The sequence below is a fragment of the Rhinolophus hipposideros genome (genome assembly GCF_964194185.1).
Source record: "Rhinolophus hipposideros genome assembly, chromosome: 3".
In the NCBI taxonomy this organism is placed as follows: Eukaryota; Metazoa; Chordata; class Mammalia; order Chiroptera; family Rhinolophidae; genus Rhinolophus; species Rhinolophus hipposideros.
The window spans coordinates 36357228-36369665 of record NC_138049.1 but is presented as its reverse complement, the minus strand read 5'-3'; the positions used below and the strand labels follow the sequence as shown (position 1 = coordinate 36369665).

Sequence of the window (12438 nt, the reverse complement as noted above, 5' to 3'; positions counted from 1 at the left end):
TTTTTGTTTCTGCTGCTGCTGCTACTACTGTTGGTGTGTATGTGATATTTTCCTGTTCCCAGACTGCTCTACTATTCCTTGGAGAGAATGAAAAGGCCAGTGACATCTCCAGCTTTAATTTCTCCACTAATCATTAAGCTTATACGCAAACCAAGTTCAGTCTTCCTCAACTCCCTTGTCTTAAAACAGGCTTCTTAATTTGAGTTCTGTGCTCTCTAACGGAAGAGGTTTATGGATGGACTCTTTTTAAGTGCTTAAAGTTGTATTCAAAATTGCATGTGTGTGTCTGTGTCTGTGTATGTGTGTGTATATGTATATATAGAGAAGGTACCAAAAAATGTATACACATTTTAATAAAGGAAAAAGCTGTATTAAAATTACGCTGATGGTAACCACTTTGAGCACCTCTTGTAATTGCAGAAGTCAGACGTGACTTGTATTCATCTTTTGTTATCAGTATATATTGAGTATTACAATTTTAATACAGTATTTTTTTCTTTCTTAAAATGTGTATGCATTTTTTTGGCACCTTCTGAATGTGTGTGTGTGTGTGTGTGTGTGTGTGTGTGTGTTTGTGTGTGTGTAGTGCATTTTCAGGAGAGAGGGCATATATTTCATCAAATTCTCAAAAAAGTTTTCTAAAACAAAATTGGTTAAAAACCATTGCCTCGAAACAAGTTCCTTCTAATAAAAATAATAATTCTAATGATGATAGTTGTTATAATCTACTATTAGTTTGGTGCAAAAGTAATTGCAGTTTTTGCAATTTTCTTTAAATTAAAGTTTATTGGGATGACAATTATTAGTCAAGTTACATAGATTTCAGGTGCAAAATTCTGTAATACATCATCTACATCTCACATCATGTGTTCAACACCCAGAGTCTGTTCTCCTTCCATCACCATATAGTTGACCCCGTTTACTCTCTCCTAGAACCCCCCTACCCTCTTACCCTCTGGTAACCACTAAACTATTGTCTATGTCTATGAGTTTTTGTTTCTTCATTTGTTTATCTTGATCTTTTGTTGTTTTGTTTTATATGTCACATATCAGTGAAACCATATGTTTCTCTACTTTTTCTGTCTGACTTATTTTGCTTAGCATTATAATCTCAAGATCCATCCATGTTGTCGCAAATGGTACTATTTCATCTTTTCTTATGGCTGAATAGTGTTCCACTGTGTATATATACCACAACTTCTTTATCCATTCATCTATCGAAAGACACTTTGATTGTTTCCATGTTTTCTTGGCCACTGTAAAGAAAGCTGCAATGAACATTGGGGCACTTATTTCTTTATGGATAAATGTTTTCAGATTTTTTTGGTAGATATCCAGGAGATGGATTACTGGGTCATATAGTAATTCTACCATGTTTTACAGAAAATAAGACCTAGCCGGACAGTCAGCTCTAATGTGTCTTTTGGAACAAAAATTAATATAAGACCTGGTCTTCTTTTACTATAAGACCGGGTCTATAATATAATATAATATAATATAATATAATATAATATAATATAATATAATATAATATAATATAATATAATACAATACAATATAATATAATACAATATAATATACCTAATATAAGACTGGGTCTTATATTAATTTTTTCTCCAAAAGACACATTAGAGCTGATCGTCTGGCTAGGTCTTATTTTCGGGGAAACACGGTACTCTTAATTTTTTGAGGAACCTCCACACTGCTTTCCATAACGGCCGCACCAGTCTGCATTCCCACCAACAGTGTATGAGGGTTCCTTTTTCTCCACAGCCTCTCCAACACTTGTTACTATTTGTCTTGTTGATGATAGCCATTCTGACTGGGGTGAGGTGATATCTCCTTGTGGTTTTTATTTGCCTTTCTCTGATGATTACTGATGAGCATTTTTTCATGTCTATTTGCCATTTGTATGTCCTCTTTGGAGAAATGTCTCTTCAGGTCCTCTGCCCATTTTTTAATGGGATTGTTTTGTTGTTGTTGTTGTTGTTGTTGTTGTTGTTACGTTGTATGAGTTCCTTATATATTTTAAATATGGACAGATAATTTTTGACAAAGAAGCCATAAACATACAATGGCAAAAAGACAGCCTCTTCAATAAATGGTGCTGGGAGAATTGGAAAGCCACTTGCAAAAGAATGAAGCTAGACTGCTATCTGTCACCATGTACCAAAATTAATTCAAAATGGATCAAAGACTTAAGCATAAGACCTGACACAATAAGCTGCATAGAAGAAAACATACGTACTAAACTTATGGACCTTGGGTTCAAAGAGCATTTAATGAATTTGACTCCAAAGGCAAGAGAAGTAAAAACTAAAATAAATGAATGGGACCATATCAAACTTAAAAGCTTGTGCACAGCAAAAGAAACCATCGACAAAATAAAGAGGCAACCAACTGAATGGGAGATTTTGCAATTGTTTTTAAGTTTTAAACCACAATCACTTTTGCACCAACCTAATATTTACTATATACTTCCTATGAGTTAGGCCCTTACTACAAAGTGTCTTTTTTGGTAACATTAATTTATTTAATCATCACAGCAACCCTGTTCAACAGATATTTCCAAAGTCATATTGTCTGAGTGTAGTGAAAACAGGGTTCTGATCAGGCATAAGGTATAGAGTATTCCATGTAGTTGACATAAACATTGTCTACCCTCCCATGAAGCATGACAGAGTATCCTCACTCTACAGCTGAGCTGTATATGGATTTGGAGACAGCTGTCATAGGTGTTCCCTAATCTTTTCTTTGGCCAACTAACAATGCTCATTTCCTTCAGCTGCTTCTTCTGTGCCTTGTTAACTAACATGGTCCCTTCCTCTGAGCACACTTCTTTCCATTTACTCTATGACCTTGGCAGCACCCCATCACCTGCATTCTGCTCACCTGTGCTGCCTCCCAAACTTCCTACCTGCTGTCTTTGCCTCCTATCCTGCTCCCCTACCCTCCATTTATTATCCACATAGCAATCGAAAATACATTTTTTTTAATGTAAATCAGATCAGTTCACTTCTCTGCTTTAAAATTTTAAATGACTGCTGATTATACAATATAAAATCAACTACATCTCATGGCTTAGTGTGCTACATGATCTGATTCTGCCTTCCCCTCTTCTCTAAGTCTATTTACCTTTTCTCTGTCCACTACCTTTCAGACACAACATCCTCCTTTATTCTCCTGCAGCCTCTCCAGCTTGTTCCTATCTAAGGGTCTTTTTATTTGTCACCAGTGGCTGGAATGCTCTTTTCCTACATTGCCTAATGGCTTGCCCTAGTCAAAGGCCAAGCGGATCTTTGGGTCTTTCTAAGTCACCAGGTCTTAATCAGGTCTACTTCCTCCTCATTCTAGTCACTCCCTAGCAATCATTCCCTTTATTCTCTTCTAGCATGTATCAGTCTGTGAAGTGACTGATTTTGTTTAATTTTACACTGCCTCCCCCCACTCCCAAACCCCCAATGTAAGCTTCAGGGAGACTTCAGTGCCTTTTGTTTGTCTTGTTCTCTTCTGACTCCCCAGTACCTGGAATAGGGCCTGGCAAAAAGAAGGTGCGTAGTCCGTACAAGCTGAATAAATAAAGGCATCCTCTGCTCTCGGTGGCCCCTTTTAAGTGCCATTTTAGAACTGGATAGATGATAGCTAACGTTATTGCTACTCACATTGAGGTTCCAGAATCCTGGCTTTTCTGTGCCAACTTCATTGGCTGTCTTTCACTGTTATTGTTGTCACTGTCATTCAGGCAGCCAAAGCCCATTGCTGCCTCATGTTGTGAGCTCCCTAAAACTAGCAAGTCTCTTTATTTTCGGATCCATGTCCTCAGAATGCTCTATTTCTATGGTTAGTTTTCTCCTCCAGAACATTATTTTAATTGATTATCTCCATCTTGTTAGATTTGGCTCAGTCTATCTGCCTTTTGAAGTCTTTCTGGATCTTGATTTTCTTTTTCAATTCTTTAGGCCACTTTGTCTCCTGCAGACTTGGCTCACAACATATTGACCTCCCCAACCCTGAGTTTCTTGCTGCTGACTGGGCTGATTAGAATTTCAGACATCCCCCTTTGTTTGATGTAGGCTTTGTACCATATGCAGCTCTTATTGTTCTATTTGACACCTTCTGAAAAAATGAGGTTATGCAAGTTGTTTCACTTGGTTCTCCTCTTTTCTCTGTCAGGGAGTGGCAGTTCCCCATCAAAGATGGGAGAAAATTGTTTCTAGATTCTAGATTGTTTCTGCCCTCCTCTCCTTTATGTGCTTTGCCAGTTTTATGTCATCCTTAGATTGACGGAGAAAAACAAATCATTTCTTCACCAAGGAGTTGTAGATGATTCTTCCTTTAGGTGAATTTAACTAGATGTGTAGGGAGAAAACTTTGTGTAAATGTATGGAGGGATAGTATAGTGAATGAAAATATACAAAGTTCTGTAGATTGTGGGTGCCTTAAACTGGGGGAGTGTCTTCCATCTGACGTGTCTAGTTCCTAGGATAGTGCCTGGCACATAACAGTTATAGTGAGTAACAATACTAACACCATTTTAGTAGTATGACCTCCATTTTTATTGAATACTATTCAACATTTATTGCTACTACATGCCAAACCCTATCAAATGCTTTGTATATATTGACTCATTTGCTTCTCTAAACAACTAATAAGGTAGTGGTATCCCCATCTTATTAAGGAGGAGACCCAATACAAATACTTCCACATGTCACATAACTACAAAGTAGCAATGCTAATCTTGGAACACAGGCAATAGAATTATTTTAACTGCCTACCATTTTCGAGCTGCCTAACTTGTGCTGGGATTTATGCATGCATTATTTGGTCCTCAGTACATCTGTACGATGTAGGTGTTATGGTCCCCATTTTACAAATAGGGGAACAAAATCTTAGGGAGTTTAAATAGGCTTTACAGAGCTACTAAATAGCAGAACTGGAATTGGAATCCATTTCTGTCCAAAATCTATTCTCTTAAACACTAAGGTATAGCACAATATTGTAGATGCATAATAAGTGAATAAATGATACCTGGATAATTAAATTTAAATGATTGGTTTTCATGAAAAAAAGTAACTTATTTGTGCAAGACAGTAGAGGCCATGTGGAAATGGCTCACATATACTATGACTTAATGATGGACAGTTCCTTCTGTTGCAGCTGAAACAGACCAATTTATTAACAATTATGATCCTGCACGAATAACCCTGTTGTTTTGTGTAAGAGAGCAATAAAAAAATTAAATCTCAACTAAAATAACAATTAAACACCAAAAATTTCTTAGTCATCTTAATCAGAAATTGTTTCTGCTGGGCTTGTTTTATCAAGGAGTTGTTCTACCTATGGAGCCAACGTTCATCATCCAGCAGTCCAACAATTCTTACATCTGCAGTGCATGCCAACAGCAAACTAGAAACCTAATCCCAAGTTGAATAGCCCACTTAAATTTAAAATATTTCTTTGAAGTCACCATAGTAGATGTGTGATGTGTATTTTAATAGAACATTACGGCAAATGCTTACATTGTGTACTTTGCATGGTCTGCAGAGCTTTTGTGCATACTCCTTGAATATTATTAGGATAGACCTCAACATTTATACAATCAATTTAACTTTATGAGAATTTAAAAATACATTTTCTGTTAAGAATTTCTTTCTCCGTAGGATAATTGCTTCATCTTCATCAGTCTTCATTTTGAACACTTAATACTGAATTATCACTGGATAGCAGTTAGGACATCAAGATCCTACTGTAATAGACTCTGATACACGTTGTGTTTGCAGTAAGGAGAAAAACTGATAAGGTCCTTGGTCATGGAGTTTACAGCCTAACGGGTACCAGTTATCAAATTAACGCTTTAGTGCAGGACAGTAAATGGAACTCTGTATGTTTTAGCATGGATTTATCTTGGGAAACCAACTTTTTAGTTGAGTCTAAGAAAAATGATGTTAAAAGTCTAATTACTAAGAGTTTTGTGCAGTTGTTCACTGTGTTAAAATGTATTTTATTCATGTACTTTTTCTAAATAAATTATTATAGCTTCCCTCTCTTCCTCCCTCTTTTGTGTGCACACACACACACACTCACACACATTCAACTTTCGTCAATCTCCTTTTGGATATAGGCATCTGATACCTGTTACTGAGATAAAATAGTGAAAATGACTTAGGAAATAAAATCTCCCTGTTTTAGTATTCTCACCTTCCTTTCATTCCCTCTTTAGAAAGGAATTTAAGTTCATTTAAATGGACTCAATTTATCAATTAATCCTGTAATTATTTTTGGTTTGATAATTAGTTCCGTTGCTGTTCTTTTTCATTAGCATATGCAGTTGTAGTTTAGCTTATAGTCTTTCTGTTTGAAAGTTAATGAGGTCTGCTAAGAGGCACAGCAATAGCCAATTGGCTGGAATGCAGCAGCAGGGGAAAAATTCATTACCAAGGAGAATTTTAAAAGGGCAGCTGCTTCCTTAATGCCATAGCTATTAAGATGGTAGCTTCCTGCCACAACAGCAGCATGTTTCGTTAACTTTTCTCCTCCCCCATTTTATGTTGTTTCCGAATATATAATTCCCACCTGCTATCAAAGGCATGTGCAAAGGGTTTTCAAATTATTTGCTTTCCTAATCATAAAGTGCTGCTGCCTAAGGAAGAGGGGTTTTAAGTTTTTAATTAAATTTTTTTTTACAATTAGTTGACATTTAATATTATATTAGTTTCAGGTGTACAGCATAGTGGTTAGACATTTATATAACTTAAAAAGTGATCCCCCCAGAAGTCTTGCACCCACCTGACACCAAGTGTAAATATTTATTACAATATTATTAACTTTACTAAGCTGTTCTTTACATCCCTGTGACTATTTTGTCACTGCCAATATGTAATTCTTAATCCCTTTAATTTTTTTCACCTCAGGTTTTTAACTTTTTAAAGTCTTAAAACATTTTACGAAATTTTCAAGAGTTAAGATTGATTTTATGCTAATGTTCTACTGGGAAATTGAACAAAACTCACATTCAAATTTTGACTTATTTTCCTAGTGTGATTATTAAAAATAAAAAAAATCATTAAAAATGTATATTTACTTTAAATTTGTTTCATAGAGCCCTTTAAGATAAGAATCAAAGCTCCTATCATTTCTGTTTCATGTCTCAACAATAATTGCACTGCAATAATTCCCCATTTGAAGATGTTCTATTGGAATTCTTTTGTCCTATACTAGAATTTCTCAATTTCAAAGAAAAGATTCTTGCTTGATTGAGAAGAGGAGATCTTAAGTCTACTATTTTGTATTCAGAATCCTTTGCTGTTCATTATTCCATTTAGAGGCCAGAGGGGATTGTTTCCTCTGATGAAAAACACCTACAGTAAGTGTGTCTCTCTCTGAATGTGCAGCATTCTCAGTTCATAAATTCCTTGATGTAGGGGGAGATAATTCACTTCAATGCACGAAGTAATAATGGAGAAAAGACAGAAAAGAACGTGATCATGTGTTAATAACTCACTGGCATTGCTTTTATCATTTTCAGATCCCAATCAGTGGTGGATCCTACAGTACTAAAACGCATGGATAAAAATGAGGAAGAAAACATGCAACCTTTGCTGTCTCTGGACTGATAACTTCTCTACACTCCCCATGGATTAGAAATGGAAGGTACTTGTTTTCAGCAACAGGGACTGCACTGTGGAGGAATTTCCAGCTGGAAACATTTATTCTTGTTAATGTCGCATAACATATAATAAGGTATCGGGCTTTCCCATTTGCCTGAACCATGGGTTCCTGGTTCAGTTAAAAAAAAAAAAGTCAATAATTTATTCTGTAAGTGCCAAGTTTTTTGTAAATACAATGTAATCTTTATGTCAAGTTTGTAAATTTTGTTAATAACTAAAATTGGGAAAGTTTGGCTCCTGAGTTCATCCCAGTGATATGAACTATAACAAAACCCAGAAAAGACACATAAACAATCAAAGATAATTAAATGTCACCCTGTTTCCTATGAAGCCATATTTCAGCTCTTGTAATGGTTGTTTCATTGTTTTTCTCTGAAACTCTGTCATATTCAAATATACTTTCAATGGGCACAGGGAACTAGGGAATTCTAGGAAATTATTATGAAAAATGTGTTTCCTGTGATTTTCATTTCACAGAAAATGTGTTCTAGTGACTATCACTGGCCTTGCATTTTGGAGACAAGGAATGGCAAATGATCTGGTAAACTGAACACTTGAACTTTTCTATGTTGTTTAATTCCTGGAGGTTTGTGAAAGATGTTTCCCAAATTAAGGTGTAGAATTCTGAAACAGAGTAGATTTTTTTTTAAAACTGCTGTCTTTGCAATGTATCTTTTATTCAAGATGCAATTGAATCCCTGTCTGATGTAATTAAGAACATTTCCCCCTCAAAACTTTGACCAAGAGAAAGACAACTCAGACTGAATAGAGTTCTGACAGCTAATTTTGAATATAAAAGTTGCTGCATACAGATAAGGGGCTAATTTCTGATTATTGTGCACTGGTTGAAGAAACATGTATTCACACGCATATGTATTTTTACTGAGCGCTAATAAATCTTTGATGTGACAGGCTTATATAATAAATCATACATATTCAGTGCTCTTAGAGATGTTACACATTATTACATGAGATACTAACTCTGGAAAACTACTTACACTAAAGTTAATGAAAGGGAAGTACAGTGAAACAGACTTTTAGTGAACCTATTCAAGGTAATTCTAACTTAATTTGTAATGCCATCTGAATCTATGCCATTTTAGTGAAATATATTTTTCCCCTCAAAAAAACAACAGGTCTCAACATAGTGTAGACAGTGTCAGGTGACCAAGAGTTGTAATACAGTTTTTCTAAAATTCAAGTTAATTATCCTAATGATCCAATAACTACATTTTCTTTGCAGAAGAAATTGAAAGAACATATTGCATCCAGGTGATATAATGAAAGCATCTGAGGGCATCTAAGACAGCATATTATAATTTAAATACAGATTTAGAATGCTTATGGTATTGAAAGTTTTTATTTCATAAAAATTCTGCAGTTATAGCACATTTTTAAAATCTTACTTTAAATTTCAAATTCCAGTGTGAAAAGGCAAAAATTTTACCCCTTTTTCAGAGTGGTAATTTTTGAGATTGAGAATTTACCGTGAAAATATTCTTTTGAAAGAGAAATATCTCAAGGAATTCTTAGAAACCAACAGAAATAAAGGCGTATAACAGCCTTTACATACTTTTTGGCTAAAAGCTTAAATTTTTTCAGTAATAATTCTACTGCCAAAAATCTTAAAATCAAGATCAGTACACCAATCTGCAATATCACCAATGGACCATCTAATATTTGTAAAAATACATAAATAATATAAATGAAAAAATACCTTAAGAATGCCAATCTCCAGTCAAGTGAGAAAGAATAATGATTGTCAGGTAATTTGTTCTACATAATTATTATATGGTAGAGATGGGAATGAATTAGGGATAAAAAGCCACAGCAACTCTTATCTTTGTAAGAACCCTGACCATTTTTGTTCTTACCTTTTTGCCCCTGACATACATTTCACAGCCTTGGACTTTATAGATTATATAAGCAAATGTTAGGCAATATGATGCATTGGAATAAAACACAAAGAAAGTAAGTACAGATGGGCAGTGAATTTTTCATTCTCATTAATTTCTCTTGGAATGCACCATTTATTGCCAGTTTCCAGAATTCTACCGGCTTCAGATGTCAACAGGCATAGCCAGCTTCTCTCTGCTGTCATAAGACCAGTGTCATGTATAAAAATAACTATGAAGGCATATTTTTGTGTGTATACCTATCTAATTATAAATGTCATTCACACTATCTCCCTGCCCCACATTTGGAAACTGCGTCAGCATGGTTGCTCGTCTGCTTTTCTTCAAATGAGCATTTGAAAATTGGCTGGATTTTGTAAACTATTTTGAAGTGAATGAACAAATTACAACAGCGTTGCCTTTTAAAATTGCTCTATCTAGTTCAGTCTGAGTAAACTCATTTTCCAGGAGTGTTTTTGAAGCTGCTTAGTCAAGGGATATTTAGTTAACACTATAAATTTTCCACTCGAAATCAACTAACTAGCACTATTTAGGAGTTTTTTCACCCTCATGTGATTTTCTGTGTCTTGTAGCTGTCTGTTGTTACATAACTTCGCAAATCAGCATATTTTAATTTAATTTAGACACACACACACACACACACACACACACACACACAAACACTAAACTGTTTGCCCTAATGAATTTGCCTCTCAATTTTGAGAGCTATACGTTGGTTTTTTAGTTGTCTTCTTACTGAAAATATGTAGACATCAAAAAATTATCACATTTGATTTGGAATAGTCCAGTAGTTGATTTACGTCTCCCACCCCATGGGATCTACCTTCTATCCTTGTATCTTTTCTTCTTTCCATTGTTTTAAGGATGCTGCTGCCAAAGCTGCTTTAAAAATAAATAACTTCTCTTATTTGTCAGTGATATTTGCACACATTTTTGACTGATATTTTAAAAGGAAGAGATTATCACGAAATATTCTTTAACAACTATGAAGAGTGCCTTCTTAAAAATGGAATAAAACAATGGTACTAGATTATGGATTCTATTTGTACTCTCTTCCGAAAAGTAAATACATGAATCTATACTATAAGGGTAGAATATAGATATCATTTGAATAAGTATATTTGAGACCTTGCTGTGAGCACTCCTATACAGTTTTAAGTTTTTATTGTGTAAATTCAATAGAGTAATTCGAACACGTTATTGACAAACTTGGCACTATGCTAAAACAATATACAAATATTAAATAGAGGTTTGCAAGCAAGTTTTTGAAGGGGGCATGCATGATTTCTTTTATTTCAATAATAGTTTGCATAAGTGTAGGCAGAGACATTCCTGAAGTCTTTTCATATAAAATGCTTGCTTATAGTACTGAACATTCATACATTCATAAGCAGGAGAGCCAAACAGCTAGGTTCTTTTTAATATTGCTAACTAGGTCACATTGTTAAATTAAACATTTGAAGTGCCTGTAATACTCCTGAGGGGACCAGAGGTCCCTCTAATGAATGAAGAAAATGGAAAGTTGTTTTAGACATTGGGGAACACATTTATCGCTCTTCACAAAAAGAAGTCCTTAGACCCAAGGCAGTGTGACATCATGAACAGACTTTCTTTCCTAAAAACAACCTAAAGGTTTATGGACATGTCTATAGTCCTTTACAGAAGTTGTTATATCAAGAAAAATCTGCGGAGAGGCTGTACTCTGTTATTTTATCTAAACATCTAATAAGTCTGGTTAGTTAATAATTTATCTCTTTTGCTTCTTATTTTGTGTGTACTAATATGATTACTTCAAAAATTGCCAATAGCCATGATGACATTTCAGAATGATTTTCAACACACGAAATAAAATGAGTTGAGCTCTGGCATGGTATTTGAAATTTCAGATATGGTATTTACATTTTTTACATCAATAAGCTAATAGGCATATATTCCATTTTATATATGCCAAATAGGTATATAGTTTAAAAAACAGTGATGCATTTTAAATTTATGAGGCCATTAGATCACAAAAGAATCAACAGGCAATATAAAATATATTGGAACAAAAGTAGACTATTGGCTAAATATTCAGAATGTGTATCTATCCTCAGTAGTGAAAAGGATTTGTTTTTTTGTTTGAATTGCTGCTTTGCAGTATGCTGTTGGAACTATTTAGCACTGCTTACTGTTTTAAAAAAGGCAAATAGGTAAAAATACAAAAGGAGGCTTAGCCTTGAAACATTATATCATCATCTTAATGGCTTTGAGAATATAATTAGTTTTCATTAAGTTTTTATTTTGTAGATATCCATAGGTTAATCCTATGAAGACTATTCTGAGCTGAGTGTAGGACTTTATTCTCCAGAACTGTAGGAAAAAAATATAAAATGGCAATTCTGTGGATTGAAAGACCCAAGCTGTGATAATTTTTCAAAGAAGGAGGAGTGCAAATGATACTGTTGAAATAAAAAAAAAAAATTAGAAACCAAATAAGTATAGGACTTAAATAAAATAATTGCACTTTTATAGTTCATAGTGGACATTGTTACAATTTAGAAGGTGTTTGGTCAGTATTTGACTTAGTTTCAATGCAAATATGTTTGTCCTTAATGATAACAATGCAGATATTCTGTCAAAATCATTTCTAGTAGTGAATGAGAGGGACCTAGATGAATAGCAAAGTACATTCATCTAGTAATGTACTAGCAAAGTACATTCATCTGAAGACTGAACCAATCCTCAACTATTTTGAAAAATTGCAATGACCTATATATATATAATGGGTTTTCAAATAAGAGACGTTAAAAGCATTGTCCTGTTTCCAATCCAGTTTTTCAGTTTTGATATTTGTTCCAAACATAAATAAAACTCCA

The 12438-nt window shown here is 34.4% G+C and overlaps 1 protein-coding gene across 2 annotated transcripts in view; it reads left to right on the top strand.

Moving 5' to 3' along the window:
- The window catches only part of CLVS2 (clavesin 2), a 65215-nt gene extending 53188 nt beyond the window's left edge, over window positions 1–12027 (top strand). For both annotated transcript variants that reach the window (XM_081031485.1, XM_081031486.1), the window contains exon 6: window positions 7526–12027. In XM_081031485.1, the coding sequence (XP_080887611.1) occupies window positions 7526–7613 (88 nt within the window). In that variant the 3' untranslated portion in view covers window positions 7614–12027. The remainder of the gene's footprint in view (window positions 1–7525) is intronic.
- Window positions 12028–12438: the final 411 nt, after the last annotated feature.